At 55.6% G+C, this 18612-nt stretch overlaps 1 protein-coding gene across 2 annotated transcripts; it reads left to right on the plus strand.

The window, feature by feature from the left end:
* The first annotated feature begins 235 nt into the window (after positions 1 to 235).
* Positions 236 to 11568, plus strand: ACKR3 (atypical chemokine receptor 3). Of its 2 annotated transcripts, XM_007082996.2 has the most exons (3): positions 241 to 319; positions 579 to 660; positions 9702 to 11568. In XM_007082996.2, the coding sequence occupies exon 3, from the start codon at positions 9728 to 9730 to the stop codon at positions 10814 to 10816; it is 1089 nt and encodes a 362-aa protein (XP_007083058.2). In that variant the 5' UTR covers positions 241 to 319; positions 579 to 660; positions 9702 to 9727; the 3' UTR covers positions 10817 to 11568. The 2 variants fall into 2 exon arrangements, with proteins under 2 accessions (XP_007083059.2, XP_007083058.2); XM_007082997.3 differs by lacking the exon at positions 579 to 660 and having other exon boundaries at positions 236 to 319.
* Positions 11569 to 18612: the final 7044 nt, after the last annotated feature.

Below are 18612 nucleotides of genomic sequence, written 5' to 3' on the forward strand. Positions count from 1 at the left end.
TGCGCCGGAGGGGGTGGGAGAGCTGCGCCCGAGATGGGCGGGGCGGGTTACGAGAAGGGTGTGCGCGCGTGCCTGCGTGCATGCGCGTGTGTGTGCGTGTCGGCGTGCGTGTGTGTGTCCCTGCACGTGTGTGTGTCAGGAGGGGGCGGCGCGCGCGCCGGGAGGGAGGGAGGGAGATGCGGGTTACAAAGCTGCCACCTAGAGGCGCCTTCCTGCAGTGTATATAACGCAGGTCCGCAGCCGGCGAGCTCAGTCCTGCAAACTGCTCGGCCCGGAGGCGGTGAGCGCGGGGAGCCGTGAGCCGGAGCCCAGCCCGGAGGTAAGGCAGCTGCTCGCGGCAGCCCTGCCGGGAGAGGAAGGGAAGCAAGGCGGGCAGGGTTTCTGCTCTTCAGCCGAGCGGTCTTTTTACCGAGGACTCTCTTTGCATCGCTGTGACTGACGGTTGCCCGGGGCGTGCAGGTCTGGTCTCCGAAAGCACGGGCTGCATGCTGCACGGGCTGCTTTTTTTGCAACGCGCGGTGCTAACGTGGGGCTTCACCTTTGGGCTGCAGAAAGTAAAAAGGGCCGTTTTCCCTCAGGCACTGGTGGACGGCGCGCTCCGTGGGTGTGTTGGCTTTAGGAATCTGGTGTTGATTTGCTGCTGTGGGTGTTGAAGCTCGGGTAAGTGGAGAGCTTAGCAAGAATGCAGACCGTCCGCTCGGCTGGCTCCGAGTTGGCATAGGGAACAGCCTGGCACCATCGCTTAACCTCTCTCGTGCCGGGATACCAGTGGGGAAATAGAATTGGCAGGAAATCTGTAGTTCCAGAAAGACGTACACTTTATTAAGAGGCATCCTCAAGTGAAGCACTGAACTGTGGGATTCCAGAACGTGCTCGAGTTCGGTGCTTTGGGGGATTACCAGATCCTGTAAGCGGGGAAGCTGGGAGGGTGAATGTTAAATGCAGCCCGGTCTTCTGGTGTCTTGATTGCATCCTCGCTGATCTAATCTGAGTAGGTACCGTGCTCTCGGAAGGTAAGTCCAACTTCAACTAGAGAACAATAAAGACACACACAAAAGTCTAGGATTTTGTCGTTTAAATGTACCCTTCGGGTAGAACATGCGTGCTGTTCTATATTGTTAGCTTGCATAAAGATTCAAGGGGTGACTGGCAGGCAGAACTTTGGAGTGAGGTCAAGGGGTGGGTGGTTAGCCAAGACTTGTAACTTCCAGAGAGAATGAGAAGTTGTAAAAGTCAGACTGGCTGTCTCCCTCCCCTCCTTTTCTTTTTCTTCTCTCCTCCTCTTTTTTCTTTCCTCTTCTCTTCTTCCTTTCCTTTCTTTTCCTTTCCTTTCCTTTTCTTTTCCTTTCCTTTTTCTTTTCTTTTCTTTTTTCTTTTCTTCTTTCTCCACCGCCCCCCCCCAATTCACTTGCTCACAACAGGATCACTAGGTTTTCCAGGAGTGGCAGAGGGCCCCCCTGACATGGTTTATGGCTCTTTGAAGGGATTCGGTGAGCTGACATCCCCTGAAACTTCATTCTGCAAAGTCTCAATGTGGTAACTTTTTCTTTTCTTTTTGAACGCAGATGCTGCCTTTGTGTCCTTTTATTTATTCCAGGAAAATGTGGAGGTCGAATAGGCTTGCCTAGAAAAGAGAGGGCAGGCTGCTGGGGTCTGTGCTTAACTTTCTATAGATTTTTAAATGGATAAACTGCCTGTCCTTTCGTCAGGAGCAAGCTTCCCCAGATGCAGAGCCTTTCTCTAAAGCAAAGTTGCACATAGGCGCTCTAGCTTGGGAACAATTTGCTCTTTTTCTCCGGGTCTCTGGCCATGCACACTTGAATGTGCGGGAGCTGGATGCCACACAGCCTCCTGGGGCTGGGGGGGTGGGCGTGGGGGTGGGGTGGAAGGGCGAAAGAAAATTGAGAAACGCCTGTGTTTTGCTGCCTGTCTGGTTTTTTAGAGGGGCATGCATTGCAGTCATAGTTTTAAAAAAGTTCCAGAAAGTGTGGCCAAGGCAGCATGACGGTGCTTAACTGAGTCAGGACTTTGGAGGTGAGTTTTTCCCTTATTAACGGCGAGTCCTGGGAGAGTTGAGAAGGTATTATGGTTTCTAATCAGACCCAGAACAGGCAAAGTATAGGCTTTCTGGATTGGAAAAAAAAAAAAAAAAAACCCAAACAAAAAAACCTACTTCATCAGGAACAGTGGCTTTTTGTGTGATCATCGGGGCAGAGGGGTTTCTGTTTTCGGGGAGGCATGTGGGAGCTGGCTGAGGTTACTCGGACCTGAGGCTGGCGGACGGACACTCTAGAAACCCTAAGAGTAAAACTGAGCTGAGGAAAAAAACCCTTCAGGACTTGAGGACTTTAGCTTTCTCTCCGTGGTTTTGCAGGGCACAAATGGAATTTGGAACTGGAAAGCACAGCGTTTGAACTTAGTTTTCCTTTTCGGAACAAGAATGGTGTCAGAACGCCTTCTCGTTGAGTTTCCTGCACGTGGGTAGAGCGTAGAAAGAAACCCAGAGGCTGGGTCACGTCCAGTGTTTCTCACGTCTGGAAAATCAGAGCCCTGGGACACACATTTTCTATTAAAGTAAAAACAAGCAAGCAGAGATAAAGAGAGAGAGAGAGAGAGAGAAGACTAGGAAAGGAACAAAAGAGGGGATTGTCTGATTTTGAACACTTGATGGATTTCTTGAAGGGTAGAGGGACTTGAGTATCTCAGTGGTGACTTTGGACAGCTGTTGGCCAGGGACAGATCAAAGAGCAGTGGGCAGCGTGGGGGACCGTGTCGGCCAGACAGACAGCGTCTTCCAATTTTCTTGCTGTAACAGATACCTTTGTGGGGATCTTCCCTGAGTTTTATTAGCAGAGCCTTAAGACTGAGTCGCCTTCTCCTGGGAACCCTATTGTGTCTGGCCGAGGGCCTGGCTGACCTCCCACTGCCTCGTCCAGGTCCTGAGCTGGGTGGGAACTAAGGCTCTGGTTACACCCGGCCAACCCAGACGGCAGCCTTTGTGACGTGGGGCTCTCTGGATCTGCCCTTCTGGGCACAGCCCTGTTTCCCTGTGGGCAGCTGAGCACAATAGACCAGATGGGCTTTCTGGATGTGGGGGTTCATTTTCTCCCCCAAATGCTTAAAGGTGGATGAAGATACCCCACCCCGTGTGTTAACAGGAAGCATGGTGAGGACCCCCCCCCCCCCCCCGCCAGGGGTAGGTGGCCTAGATCTGAATCAGGGTAGGAAGCTTTCTTTCTCCTTGACTCTCTCTTTATGACCTTTGAGTTTCCTGCTGACGTAGAGCAGCCCCTTACTTGTGTAAAGTAAGTATTCGTCTGAGACTGAATGGGCAGTCAAGACAGCATTATTTTTGTTTGCCTGGCACTGGGGGACCCACCAGTCCCCAATCTGTTGTCAGCCCTCGCAGATGGCCGCGGGGAGCCTGCCAGGGCCGGAGCTTTCCTGGACTGCCCCGTTGGATGTAATGCAGCATCGGTAAAAACACCAAAACCGAGGGGCAAACAAAACCCAAACCTCAGTGCTGGGCCGTTGCCTCACGTTTTTAGAGGTAGTGCGGGTTCTCCTTAGCGAACCACGTGCTGGCTGTGCGGGAAGGTGGGGTGGGGGGGGACTTTGGCAAGGAGGCCAGAGCACAGCTCCCGCTGGATGAAGTCTCTGGAAAAGTTGCAAAAGGGAAGAGAGCTGATGTTGAGCCACAAACCGAGATCAACTGGTCCCTTGGCCTGGCCTCGGTTTGCGGAGGTTCAGCAGAGAGGGAGGCTGAACAGGGTGATAGGATCTGGACGTCGCGGACTTGCTCTGTGAAATTCTGTCCTGGGGGGACACAGATCCCAAATTGCAGAAAGCCAATAAAAAAGGTCACCCGTAGGCAGAGGTCTCCCAAAGAGCCCCGAGGGCTGGAGGGTCCCCCTTAGGGTCCGAGCTGCTGCCTCCCAGCCCTGGCCTGGCCTGTGAAATCGTACCTGCACCACTGGGGACTTCGGGGAGCGCCTTCCTCCCGCCTGTTTGCCCCCGGCCACCAGAGCACCCGGCTGTGCGCCTTCTCCCGGCTTTGTGGCACCCCTGCCCTCAAAGCCTTTTCTGCCCCAAGCCACTCCCTTGCTCAAAACCCCTGTGGCTCCTGGTGGACTGGCCCAGCCTGACCCCCTCGCTCCCTGCACCCCTGCCCCAGACGGAGTCTTGCGCCAGCTTTCGTGTGTGGGGAGGGTGGCCTCAGCCAAAGTGAGTGATGCTCTTCGTGGTGCCTCATTGGTACACGCCTTCCCTTCTCCTTGAAGGCCCCCATAAGCCACTTGAGCGGAAATCCCGCACCTTGCTGCCCATCTCAGTTACTGGCAAGTTCTTGGGGGGCGGGGCGTGGTGATTCTGGTCTGTTATGCCCCAGAGCACTGCCCCTCGCAGAGGAGGCTCCACAAAGATTTGGGGGCCTGGACAGCGTTGATGTTTGTCTCAGTTCAATGAGGGGCTCAGAATCTTCTGGACTCCCATTCCTAGGGATGGCGTCGCATCACTGGGCGTGGCGGAGCCTGCTGAACCCCGCTGACTTAATGACCGTGAGTGCGTTGAGCCCCTGCATTGTGCTGGCCGTGGTGGAAAAAGGTGAAGACGTCGTCGGGGTGCGGGACTTGGGCAGGAAGAATGTGGAGAGAAGTGAACGCAGTGACACAGAACGGAGACCTGTGGCCTGGGTGGCGGACGAGGAGGGAGAAGCGGGATGCGTTCATTGGGACAGGAGCAGCCAAGGGGTGGGTCGGGAAGAGTCTTCCTGGTCTGGGATGGGAATTTGCAAACACACAGGAGGCAGTTTTGGCGAACGCCAGCCGGTTGCCGGAACACTTGGCAGTCTCCGTCGTGGAGGGACTGACTTTCGGCCAAGGAGAGGACATGTTTACTGCAGGCTGACCGCCACCCCTTGCCTACTAACCCTGGGGACTTCTAATTCTGGCTTGACCCCCCAGCTCACCGGGTGAGCTCAGGAGGACCATTTGGATCCAGACGAATGCCTCGGGCCGCTTGGCTGTAGTTCACTCGTTGTCTGGGATACTTGGTTGATGAATAATAAGCCTGAGATAGGAGAGGCTCATCTCCCAGAAAAGTCTTCCAATCGACAAAGAGGAACCTTTCCACCACTAGCGAAGAGGAGTGGTGGATGAGGCCCTTTGCAGACCCCAGGCCGGTGGGGAGGCCCAGACAGACACCGGGTCCTCCGCAGCCATAGGGAAATGGCAGAAATGTGATGGTCCCTGAGTACAGGTGTGGGACAGGTGACCCCCAAGTGTCCATAGAAAGTGACCCCAGGGGAGAGGAGCGGTCAGTTAAGACTCAGTGAGTGCTGGGGACAAGGGGACGTACAGTGAAAAGTCCGGCTTTTTGTTGTCAGTGGGGTCTCCGTGGTCCAGGAGAATGGAAAGGGAGCCTTTACTGGTCTGTGGAACATTCCTGAATGTACATAATTCTCGAGGTCAAATTTCAAGTGGCACAGAAGTTTAGAGAGTCAAATCGACAATCCCCCCTCCGTCCCCTCCCCCTGTGCTGCCTGCCAAAGTTTTATACTTATCCCAGATCTTTTTTCTGTGGCCTTTGTGCACGTGTATTTGCATATAAAGACACACCCACCTTTTGCTCCTGTTTTACGTAAATGAGATTATGGGACGCAAATGAGATTATGCGACGCGTAGGCACAGGCACGTCGCCTTCACTTGGGCTACCTTGTAACTTTCCGTGTTCCTAAAGGAGGGTCCCTTTCGTTTTTCTTAGAGCTATGTTATATTTCAGAAGGTGGACCCTTTGACAAACCAGCCCCTGCTGATGGACATCCACGCTGTCTCCAATTTTCTCGCTAACAAATAGTGCTTCAGTAAACATGCTTGCTCGTGCAGTTGGGGACTCCTGAATCTTTCGAGAGGAGCAACGTGTGAACCTAGGTGTCGAAGTGGGTCTCACCCTCCGGCCTCGGGGCTCTGAGTCCGCAGGGAGGCGGGCAGTGTGCAGGTTTGACTGACCCTGGGAGTTTTTCCCAAGCTCTGGCCCCCACGCTGGCGGGAAAGGACTTGCTGGTTTGTGCAAAGCAGAAGGTGACTGGTCCCGGTGGGATGAGGGGTCTCCTGCAGGTCCGGGTGTCATCAGACCTCCGCTGCCTCCCAGCACAGACAGACCAGAGACTGGCTCAGAGGCCTGATGCTTAGACGGGGAGCGCACATCCTCTGGGGTTCATGTAGAATGCAGTCTGTCTGTCTGTGTACTGGCCGAGGTGACCTCCAGCTTTTGCTGGAGGGCAGCTGAGGAGCTGGTGTGGGACACGCTGGGCGTTAAAGTGGCCCCTGTAGTTCATCAGCACCCCCCCTCCCCGGCCCTCTCCACCCTCAGATTTTGCCGGGAGCTTTGTCATCAGGCCTTGCGGGGGACAGCATTTGACAGAAAATGCAGACTTTGTCAGATCATATTCTCTTCTGGAAACGGCCCTTGATTGTTTCCAAAGCCAAATGCACGGAAGATACCCGCATGACCAGAGGCTAAGCTGTGGTGAGGCCTTTTACTCTCCTTAGGCCCCGTTTAGATTCGTGGAAGGCTTGATTCCTAGTTGGTCTCACCTCCTTGCTGTGCTTCCCTGCTTCTCTTGACCGCTGGGGCCTCCTGCCCTGGGAGGCGGGTGCCCCGGAGGCGGGTGGTCAGGGCACAGGCCCCGCCTCCAGCTCCTGGGCCTAGTGGTGGTGGATGATCGGTGATGGACGGGCCAGCTGGCTTTCTCGCTCTAGCCAGGGGCCTCGAAGCCTCTGCTGTGCCCTTCAGCCCATCAACCCTTGCTGGAAGAGCCCTACTGTGTCCCCCCAGACACAGGGAGAGGACACGTGGGTTGGGTGGTGTACCCCACGAAGGCCCAGGAGGACCCGTGATCGCTACAACAGGTTTTCATTGCTCAGAGGGCAGAGGCAGAAAAACCCGGGATGGGGCCCGCACTCTCTCTGGCCACAACTCAAGCTCTGGGAACAGCGACGGTTGGCAGGAGCCCCAGAGGGTCCAGAAGAGCAGGGCGTGGGAGGCAGGTGGCTTCTCATACGCTCCCGCCCTGTGTGGTATGGCTGTGCACGCTAAATAGTGCCCAGCGCCTGTCCACTGGACGGCACGGGAGCCCACTGTCTCCTTGTGGTGAGCAGAGAGGTGGGGGGGCTTGGACCCAGTCACGGTGACAAAGGCTGGGGCGCATCCCTTCCTTTCTGGCCCCCGCCGACAGTCCAGATCTGGGGCTCCGGGGCGTGTCTGCTGAGGCCCTGCAGGGCTGTAGCGGTGAAGGTGGAGGAGGGAGCCCCACCCGGCTCCCGCCCTCCTCTGCCCTCCAGCAGGGGTCCTCTGCTCTGCAGGGACTCTGGGGTCAGATGAGGTCATGAGGCGAAAGCACCTTATAAACTAGGCCGTGCTGCAGAATGTGTTTCATTTTAGGGAAATGGGGGGAGAAGGGGTCACCGCCTTGGAACCAGGAAGGAAGCAAAGCTGAAATCCTTGCTTTGTTCTGTTCTGGAATCGGGGGCTTCAGGGGTCGGGGTGGAGAGGATCAGTCCCGGGCAGGTTAGTGGCCAGGGGGACGTGGCAATAGTGGCCTCAAGGCACGGTCTGGGGCTGGCTGTCCACCCTAAGGCCAACCCAGTGGGTCAGGGACCCCTGTCTCTTCTGCTGCCCCGTGTCCCGTGGGGGTCCTCGAGCTGCCTCTTAAGACAAGGTGGTCCGGAGTCTGGTCACGCGAGGAGTTTCTTTGTCTGAAACTTGGTCGTGCTGAGTCTCCCGGGATGCCGTCCTCTGCTGTGGGTCTGGTCCTGCACAAGTTGGTGGTCGCAGGGCACGGGGACCCTCCTGGTGGGCTGCTCCGAGGACCACCAGGCTTCCTGGCTGCGGGCACTTCACGGGGGGCCCAGCCTTCTCCCCTCAGCAGCAGGGACACGGGGGGACCAAGGGGCACTTTCAACCTGCAGAGGAGAAGTGCCCGGGAATCTGCTGGTGATCTCCACTAACTGAGATCCACCTGCTGTGGGTTCGAGGCTGAGGAAGTAGTCAGTCCTGGGAGGCAGTGGGATGTCTCATTGTCAGGGACTCTGTTCATTTATCTGGAAGGTAAACCTATCACCCCGCCCATCTCTGTGCACCTTTGCCTTCCCTTCCAGGCAGGGACGGGCAATTACTTAGGCGGCAAGAGTTAGTTTCAAACGTGGACCAAGAATTAAGGGAGGCTGTGACCTTTGCTAAAGGGTTGGGGGGGGGTGGACTTTTGCAGAGCATGTCCCCTATGTGCTAGACTCTGCACTGGGCCCTTTGGTGCCCGGGTGACTCCGCGAAGGCTCTGGTGCCCTGACAGTGCAGCGGAAGACAGGTTAACTAGTCTCAAGTTAACCGCCCATGAGGGGAGCGTCAGGATTCCAACCCAAGAAGGTCTGGTCTCGGGATGGGTGCTTTTCCCGGCTGTGTGTCCTCATACCGTGAGCGTAGCCACCTGAGTACTGACCTGTGCATCCTCCAGGGAGATCACCTAGGTGACCTGGAGTCCACTGTAAATGAACTTGGCACAGAGGCTCGACTCGGGGTGGGTCATTACCCATGACATGCGGGAAGGAAGCACAAACACCTTCCTCTGTGAGGTAGCTCTCAGCAGGTCGCCCTTGTTCCCACGGTCACACAGTGGGGCTGCCGTCCCGGGGCTGGGTCCTGGCGGGATCTCAGCACCCTCAGGTTTGCAGGGGTGGGGGGGGGTCACCCATAGAAGACAGCCCCTGACAGCTCTCACGGTGGGTGCATTTCGGGAGAAATCACGTCTAGGCACCGTGGTACCTGGGAGCGGGATTCCTCTATGGATGTGCAAATGGTGACGATCCCCAGGTCAGCAGGGAAGACGGTGGAGACAGGTGTCTGCCCCTCCAGAAGCGTGGCCCGTGGTGACTTTTGTGCTCCGGGTCTTGGCACAAGCCGCTCCCGAAGCAGTTGGATAAATAAAAGAAGGGAACACAGCCGGTTGGTTGCCCTTAGTTGAAAAGCGTGCGGCCCAGCCGGGGACGGGGGGTGCGGGTTTGGGGTGCACCCAGGCGCCCGAGCTGCAGGACGTTGCGTACCGAATGGTCGTCAGGACCATGGGGCGAAGGCGGCCTGAGACCCGGGCCGACACACACGCGTGCTGCAGGAAGGTCAGAAGCACCGAGTCAGTCACACTTCTGATGCACACTGGGGAGGGAATCCGCAGCGCTGTCATTAAGACCCCAGCACAGGACCCTGGTCATGCAGCATTGCCAGGGACTGATCGACTCTGCCATTCTTTGGGACGTGGGGAAAACGGCTCCGCTGTCCTCCGCGGAGAATGAGGGAGCCGTCAGCGTTGCCTGGGCTGTCAGACGCTTCGCTGGCCCCTGGGTCGTGTTGATTTCGTCGGCCGGGCTGCTGACGTCTTGAGAACACAGCCGTGAAAAGACAGAGACAGCGGCCACCCTTGCTGTCTTTAGCACCACGTGGGCTTAAGATTCCGGGTAGGTTTTTCTTGGCGGTGGTGCAGAGCTCCGTCACGGCGGCGGCTGGCTTTTGTCCTTTCTTTGGGAAGCCGCCACCGAGCCCGAGCGGGACAGCCGAGCTTACGGAGCGCCGGAAAAGCACGTGGGCTGGCGCTCCGGCGTTCCCTAACGAAGCCGCTCTTCCGCTCCATCTCTCTTTGTGTGGTTTTTGTGTAGGCCGTCTGCGTCCTGCCCTCGGCACCATGGATCTGCACCTCTTCGACTACTCGGAACCGGGGAACTTCTCCGACGTCAGCTGGCCGTGCAACGGCAGCGACTGCATCGTCGTGGACACGGTGCTGTGCCCCCACATGCCCAACAAAAGCCTTCTGCTGTACACGCTGGCCTTCGTCCACATCTTCATCTTCGTGATCGGCATGATCGCCAACTCCGTGGTGGTCTGGGTCACCATCCAGGCCAAGACCACCGGCTACGACACGCACTGCTACATCCTCAACCTGGCCATCGCCGACCTGTGGGTGGTGGTCACCATCCCCGTCTGGGTGGTCAGCCTCGTGCAGCACAACCAGTGGCCCATGGGGGAGCTCACGTGCAAGATCACGCACCTCATCTTCTCCATCAACCTGTTCGGCAGCATCTTCTTCCTGACGTGCATGAGCGTGGACCGCTACCTGTCCCTCACCTACTTCGCCGGCACGTCGAGCCGCAGGAAGAAGGCGGTGCGCCGCACCGTCTGCGCCCTGGTGTGGCTGCTGGCCTTCTGCGTGTCCCTGCCCGACACCTACTACCTGAAGACCGTCACGTCGGCGTCCAACAACGAGACCTACTGCCGCTCCTTCTACCCCGAGCACAGCGTCAAGGAGTGGCTCATCAGCATGGAGCTGGTCTCCGTCGTGCTGGGCTTCGCCGTCCCCTCCTGCGTCATCGCCGTCTTCTACTGCCTGCTGGCCCGAGCCATCTCGGCGTCCGGCGACCAGGAGAAGCAGACGGGCCGCAAGATCATCTTCTCCTACGTGGTGGTCTTCCTCGTGTGCTGGCTCCCCTACCACGTGGTGGTGCTCCTGGACATCTTCTCCATCCTCCACTACCTGCCCTTCACCTGCCAGCTGGAGAACTTCCTGTTCACGGCCCTGCACGTCACACAGTGCCTGTCCCTGGTGCACTGCTGCGTCAACCCCGTGCTCTACAGTTTCATCAACCGTAACTACAGGTACGAGCTGATGAAGGCCTTCATCTTTAAGTACTCGGCCAAAACGGGCCTCACCAAACTCATCGACGCCTCCAGAGTGTCTGAGACGGAGTACTCGGCCTTGGAGCAGAACACCAAGTGACGCGCCCTGCGGGGTCCCGGGGACCGAAGGTGCCCGTTTTCCACGCGGCACCGGGATGCGTCGTTTCCCGAGCGCGCGGCCAGGGGGCTTCGGGGCCGGGCGCCCGAGTGGCGGGAAGAGGGGAGCGTGTGCCACGGGCCGCCGTGGCGGCTGGCACGCGGCCGTGCGTCCTGGCGGTGTCTCCTCACGCAGCTGTGACCGGCCTGTTGGCCCAAGCCTGCCGCGGGGATGGGCTTGCCTGCACTTGTGTAACATAGGACTTTCCGTGCTCCCCGAAGGTTTTCTATGGCGATTTGTATTTAAATCTTAAGACTTTATTTTCTCACTATCGGTGTACCTGATAAACGTATTTGAAAGTTTAAATATATTTTAAATGTCGTACGGGAGGCACAACGCTGACTTGTATTCAGAGCGTGGTAGTTTGAAGACTAGTTTGACTTCCGTGTTGACTAAGGATGACATTAATTGTTAGCTGGTTTGAAAGGATATATCTATAAATATATAAGTATATAAATATACGCCAGTCTTGGCGGAAAGGCTTTATTTACGATAGTTTTATATCTGTGTGGTGCTTTGGGGTATGGAACGACAAAACGACTCTGTCATGCAGTCTGTGATCTTATGGGTGTTGTAAAAATACGTGAAAAAGGCTAAACAAAGCACAGCTGCCCCGGGCTGCGACGCTGTGCACAAAGCGAGCGGTCTTATTCCAGAAAGTTCTCTCCGTTTGTAAGTTATTTTTTTTTTTAATAAAGTTTTTTTTTTTCCCTAAGAAGGCATTTGAGTCTCAGTTTTAAAAGCATGTGTGACATTTAAGTGGCGTGTGTGTGTGGTAATAACGACACATCTGTGCTGCATGTTACGTCGGCCTGACGTGTTTAAAACAAGAACGCTACCATAAAGCAAAACCAAGGGGTCAGCTTGGAGGCGGTGATAGAAAAGGAAGAACATTTCGTGCTTTTTTTTTTTTTTTTTTTTAATGTCATGTGGTATATTTGCGGGAAAGGAGATGCTGGGTCAGTGTAGCCTTCGAGGCCACGTGCGTGCCGGAAGATTCTCACCTGCCGTCAGCCCAGAATTGTCCAGAGCCTGGGACTTTGTGTGTGGCTTGGTGTGTGCCCCCAGGGCCACATGTCACATAGCCCATTGACACTTCCCTGCGAAGTTTTTTTTTTTTAATTTTTTAATGTTTATTTATTTTTGAGAGGAAGAGAGGCAGAGCGTGAGCAGGGGAGGGGCAGAGAGAGAGGGAGACACAGAATCGGAAGCAGGCTCTAGGCTCCGAGCTGTCAGCACAGAGCCCGATGTGGGGCATGAACTCATGGACTGTGAGATCATGACCTGAGCTGAAGTTTGACGCTTAACCGACTGAGCCACCCAGGAGCCCCTCTGAGCATCCAATTTTTAAAAAAAAATTTTTTAACGTTGATTTATTTTTGAGAGAGAGAGAGACAGAGTGTGAGCCGGGGAGGGACAGAGAGAGGGAGACACAGAATCCGAAGCCGGCTCCAGGCTCTGAGCTGTCAGCACAGAGCCCGACGCGGGGCTCGAACCCCACCAACCATGAGATCACGACCTGAGCCGAAGTCGGACGCTTAACCCACTGAACCACCCAGACTCCCCGCTTTCTGTGGTTTTAGGCCCTGCTTTCTCTTCCTGTGTACAGGGCAAACTCTTCATTTAAAAGACAAAACCAATCTGTGACCCTCTTGAGACCACGCGATGAGTGCATTGTCGGCTTGTGCGTTACCAAATAAACCCGCTTTACGGGTGGCTTGAGAGAGCACTTTCAGAATGGCCAGTTCTGCTGTGCCCTCACCAGCTCTCTATGGGGCCACAAGAACGGTGGGGACCTCAGCAGGCAGGTGCGTCTGGGCAGGACCTGAGAGGGGGACCCGGCTCCCCAAAGCTGCCCTTTCCCCCTCCAGCTGTGCTAAGGCTGATTTGCACAGAGAGCTGTTTGCCAACACAAGGAGGGACCCGGGCCACGAGCCCCTGTCTCACCTGTGAGTTTGGGGACTGCTACCATAGAGGAGAGCCCCCTGGGCATGTCGGCTCACCCAGACGCTCACGATGGACTGCCCCCAGCAGCCCCCCCCAGGTCCCATAGACTCAGCCTGCCACAGGAGGGCTCCTAGTTCCTCAAAGGGCTTTATGGCTGAGAATTTTGAAACCAGGGTTATAAATCACTCTAAATATCTATGTGACACACACACATGTTCTCAGGTGCATATGTGCCTTGAGGGTTCTGATTGGGTAGCAATAATATAGATAGTGGGACCGCGGCCAACTATGGGCGGAGATCCCAAGAGCAAGGACAAGGACGAGCACAATGACAGACAAGTCAGTAAATCATGACCAGAATATGTGTTCCTGACAGTAGATTGCAACTTGCGCTGAGCTTCCTAGCAGCCTAAGCGCAGATAGAAACACGCTCGCCGAGCAGCACATTCAAGGCGGGGGCATACCTGTAGCCACAAGCTCGGCCGTGCAGTACGTGTAACATGAAAACGATTTCAACTTAATTTCTTCTGTCTCGAGTCCCCATCTCCGTCAATTCAGAGATGCTCCCCGCAAGTGCCTAATTTTTCCGAAACCTTGGGTGAGCTCTGCCGGGGGGTACATAGTGACGGAGGTGCAGGGGGGTGGGGTGGGGGGCGGTCCTGGCCGTCAGTTCCTGCCAGCATCTTCGGAAGTGTCCACTGACACCTGCCAGGTTCTTACGCAGGTCTCCTGCGTGTCACCCTATTTCAGGGTCTCTTTCTGCTGTTTGGCGCCACGCTGGGTCGTGGGGTGCTCGGGTGCTCGGTGCACCGCCTCGACCCTTTCTGTATTCTGGCCACCCTTAGCCCCACGAGAGTCACCAGCTGCTGCTCTGGCACGGAGGGCCGGTGGGAAGGCGGGCAGACTCTGAACCGACTCTCGACTTACCACGCGGCCCTTGCTGCTTTGTGGGGATTCCCCATCTCCCCACAGACCCCAGGACATGGCGCCCTCAGAGCTCGGTGGGGTTTCTGGCGTGCAAACTCCATCTCAGGGATGCTCCAGTGGCCAGACTGTTTCCGCTCCTAGAAATCCCCTTTCTTCGCCCTGCCTGGGGCTTGAAGACTTGCCCTGATTCATCCCTGGTTATCCAGACCCCAGAGCCTGTCCTTTGATCTGTGGCTGTAACACTGTTCCCGGGAGCAGTGACGCTGGCCTGTGGCTCTGGGGTGGGGCGATGGAGGCACAGGCCGAGGGGTACAGAACTCCGTGGGGGTGGGGTGGGGCTAATCAGCTAATATTAAAGAACTTCTGTCCCTGTCCCACCCACGTGGATATCGATGTATAGTTGGGAGAAGTTGTGTGCCAGGTTTTGGGTACGGGGTTGACTGGGGTGAGGGGCGGGGGGGGGCGGTGGAGAAGGTTTGGGGCAAAAACCCCTGACTCTCCTCAAATTCAGAGTCCGGAGAGCCTGGCGCCGAGATTTCTACCTTTTGAGGTTCATTCCTTTGGCAGCCCTTCTGATGGAAAGATCTTTGAAAATGCCAGATGGTAGTGAAGCTATGCGTTGTTTAGTGCATGATGGCATGTGGACCCCGGGAAGGGTTACTGGGGCTCCAGCAGAGGATGGGATGTGGATGGAGCCCCCCCCCCCCCGCCCCCACTGGAGAGAGGGGAAGGCTTTTCTGGACCTCTCCCACCCTGTGACCCTGCTCCGAAGGTCAGCGTACAAACAGCGGGATAATGTCCTCTGGATAATGGACTTCAGCCTTCCCGGTAGACTCCAGACAACCTGGGATGAGACCCCACGGACGCTGGTGTTCAGCTCTCTTCCTGGGTAACAAGACATTTAAAATCACCAGGCTCGCTGTTTCTGGAGGTCTCCCCAGGAGGCCGCGGCTCGAGGACGTGGTCTGTTTCTTTGCTGGGCTTCCCCACCCTGGGTCCAGGCGACTCCCTATCCATGCTAAGCCCCGTATCTCAGGACCCGGGGACACACGAGGAGCTGTGGATGTGTGCCGCACGGGGTCGAGCGCATTGGCTGATGAGAGCAGGTAGGTCCCCAAAGTCCCCTCCCGGAGGTTTGGACTCTGCTCCTAAACCCCAGCGATGTCTCCGGTGGATGTGTGCCTCTACGGTTTCGTTCCTCCCAGGGGGATGGTTTCCGGGGAGCGGGAGGGTCACATGCTTGGAAAACCGTGCCAGTGTTACAAAGCACTTCTTCTCCTAGTCCCGGAATATCCTGGATGGTGCACGTCTATGCAGTCGCAAATTTGGACACTGGCAGCGTTTGATAAGGAACGACAGTAGTTTGGGTCAGGCATGAAAGGAAAGGAGCTCACTTACTGTAGGCAGTTTGTATTGGCAGCGATGTTTCCAGTTGATCGGGATTCACCCCTTCGTAAGCTGGGGAAGACCCGTGTATCAGACCTCCGTGACTGTCACGCTTCTCAAGCTCGTTTGGTGTCCACGAGTGGGCTTCTGTTCACCTGCGCATGGCCGTATGTCACGGTACACGTGACCTCCGTCCAGAGTCCCCGGGACCCTGCTTTCCAAGGACCGAGACAAAAGGCCACGCACAGCTCTTGCCAAAGGAGGAGATGGCTATCGGATCGGTATGTGAAGAGTGATGGGCAATTTTGACATTTTTCTTCTTCTTTTTTTTTTTTTTCCAAAAGCTTCGTTTTTTGCTGGCCTTTCATATGCTTATTCGCTCAGACCTTTCCATGCGGGATTCAGAACGGCTGCCAGTCACGTCATTCCTCCCGACGCTCTGGGGGAAGAGCGGTGATCATCAGCCGTTTGTCACAATATGATGTTCAGAAGCAACAGAATGGAAAAATCTGAATTTCCATAGTTATTTCCGGAACTAAACTGATTAAAAGCATTTCCTAGGTAGGTCGGAATCTTCCCTTTAACAAGTTTTCGAAGGAAAAGCAAAGAGGGAGTCATTGTGGCAATGGCATTACATCTGCTTGGGTGACTCAGAATGTATGTTGGCAGGGCAACGTGTCGTGGGGCGAGCCGCAAACACGTCGTGTCGGTGGCCGCGGTACGTCTGAAAGAGCCCAGGGCTTTGCTCTACCATGCCGGATTTGCTTCCTTTTAGCGGTTCACATGAAAGTGTTTGAAGCTAATCTTTTCATCCCCCCCCCCTTTTTTTTTTTGCAGAGTTGTAATCAATGGGAAGAGTGCATTAAAGCTTTCCCCACCGCTGCCTTTCTCAGGGTCGTTGTTGAAAGTGCGGATTGTGTTTTGTGCGGGACCGTAATGAGAATTTGAATTCCGTGTGGCGCCTGAAGGGTAAATGAAAAGTCGTCAGTTGCCCAGCTGTGCCACCGATGGGTGTCTTTCTCTGCAATTTATTCCACGCTTGTTTCCGTTAATGTATTCATCCAGCCGTGCACTGGTTCATTCAGTCGCCGGTTCGGCCGAGCTTTGCTGAGTGCCCACCGTGTGCCGGGCACTGTGCTGGGCTTTAAAAATGTCAGAGATGGCCAGGGCTTTGTTTCTTCTTTTCATCGCCTCCCAGCCTGGAAGGGGAGATCGATGGACAATGGAGACATAGGGAAATGGTTACGAGGCTGCGTGGTGAGAAGGATCCCGGTTGGCTTTTCTGGAAATATGCAGAGCCGATGGGAGGGAGTGATCCCTTAGAGAAGGCGTCGGGGAAGGCTTACAAAGAAGGGATCCTCCTCTCCCAGCCTGAGGATGGCCAGGCTCCAGGAGGCAGGTCCAGAGCACATGGTGTGGGACAGAGAGTCTTCAGGATGCTGTCACTGTTAAAAGTAAACGTGTTCAGGAAAAGTGAAGGCGTCTGAGAGGTGGCCACGAGTTCATGAATACCGACAGCATTCGTCACGGTGTGATAGGAGCGTTTTTTCTAAATTGGGAATGGAAGGTCTTAATGGCCATCCCCACCCTGAGGACAGGAAATGAGGCTTTAGGACAAGAAAGTCGGGGGAGCGGCCGGAGAGGCTTCGTCCTCCGGCTTCTCTGGGTTTGTGGGGTGCTCCAGCTCTGTGTGTGCACGCGACCTTCTCTTTGTGCACAAGGCGGGGCGGGGGGAGCAAGCTCTTGGCATCTCTCCTTATAAGGACACCAATCCCATCAGACCAGGGCTCCACCTTCAGGACCTCATTTAACCTGAATTACGTCCTTAGACTTCCCACCTTCAAACACAGTGTGATTACACCGGGCAGGGGGCTCAGAGCTTCAGTATCTGAATTTTCATGGAGGGGCACAAATAATTATTCGGGCCGTAACGGACAGGGTGTAATGAATGAAACACCATGCTTGTTGAGCACTTACGGTGTGCCCGGCCCCTCATGGGCATTCTCAAAATTCAGCTGCAGAAATGGAAAGGCGCCTCCGTGGGCCCCCAGGCCCTGTCCCAGGTAGGCGGGGCCGGCCTGCAGGTGTGTGGGCACCCCCTTTCTGGAGAGAGGGAACCGGGGTCTGGGGGCTGCAGGGGCGTGTGCGGGCTCCGCCCACCTGCCCTCCAGCAATGGATCTGGGATCTGAATACAGTTCAGCACACCGCAGCCCTGCACACGTCCCCCCCTTAGGGCTGCCGTAACAGAGCATCACACACTGGGGACATTAGGACCCTAGAAATTGACTGTCCCACACTTCTGGAGGCCAGGAGTCTGAAATCAAGTTGTTGACAGGGCTCATTCCTCCTGAAGGATCTGAGGACAATCAGTTCCTGCCCTTCTGGTTTCTGGGGACTCCAGGCTTTCATTGGCTTGGGGCTGCATGGCTCCAGTCTTGGCCTCGGGCTTCATAGGGCTTTCTTCTGCGACTCTGGGTCTCCTCCTGTTCTTACGAGGACCCCTGTCATTGGATTTAGGACCCTTAATGATATCTGCAAAGACCCTTCTCAAATAACACGTGCTGGGTGGACGTGTTATTTAGGGGACACTTGTCCGCCACCTGCAGGGATGTTCCTGCACGAACGGGGTGGGCAGACAGGTGTGCACAGGGTCAGCCCGGCTCGTCGTTCCCCACCCAGCCCTGCACGCACAAGGCTTGCATCGACCGGGCTCCAGCCAAGCCTTTCTCCTCCTGTTTTCCTGTTTGCAGGTTTTGGATTCTATCTTTCACATCGGGGTTTTTCTCAAACAGCTACAGATCTTTGGCGATCTACTCACGGTTCACAGTGACATCTTTTCCCGGATCCTTCTATCTGTCTGGGAGGTGCGACCCTGATTTGTGGCATTCTGGAAGGGGAGAAAGAGAAGAGGATAGGGCCCCCCAGTCACGTGACTTTTGCTTAATTGCCCCAAAGTCAGCCTTTACCTTTCGCCACCGGCTGCTACGCCTGAGGCCCCAGGGCCCAGACTCTGATGGAGTTTCTCCGCGGGATGCGTCTAGTTTCTTCTTTGGATAGGGAAGGGTGGTCTCCCGATTGTGAAGTAGGGGTCGGGTTTGAGGGTCTAAGATGATCACAGTGTTTTCAGATTCATCCACTGCCGTCTTGGTAAACGGTCAGCAGCTGGCTCCCTGGAGGAAAGAAAAGACGTCCCGATTTCTAGAACCTGTTGACTCTGGTAGGGTCAGTATTCCCACCGTGGCTGGTTCCAAGCTCGCCGGGTTGATGCCCCTGGATGCAGAGTTGAGGAGAGAGGCTCCGTGGCACACGTCCTCACGTGGCACCTCCAGCAGGTAGACACAGTCACGTTGGTCACCTCAAGAGCACAGGGAGCGGCGAAATGTAACAGAAGACTCAGGAAGTGATGCGTTCTGAGTCCTCGGTACCTCCGTTTTTCATACAGTGCGTTTAACTGAAGTTCCTATAATTTAGGTTTGAT

The sequence above is a fragment of the Panthera tigris genome, chromosome C1, assembly GCF_018350195.1.
Source record: "Panthera tigris isolate Pti1 chromosome C1, P.tigris_Pti1_mat1.1, whole genome shotgun sequence".
Lineage (NCBI taxonomy): Eukaryota > Metazoa > Chordata > Mammalia > Carnivora > Felidae > Panthera > Panthera tigris.

Coding starts and splice junctions, on each gene's coding strand:
- ACKR3 (XM_007082997.3), top strand. CDS start 9,728: ATGGATCTGCACCTCTTCGACTACTCGGAACCGGGGAACTTCTCCGAC.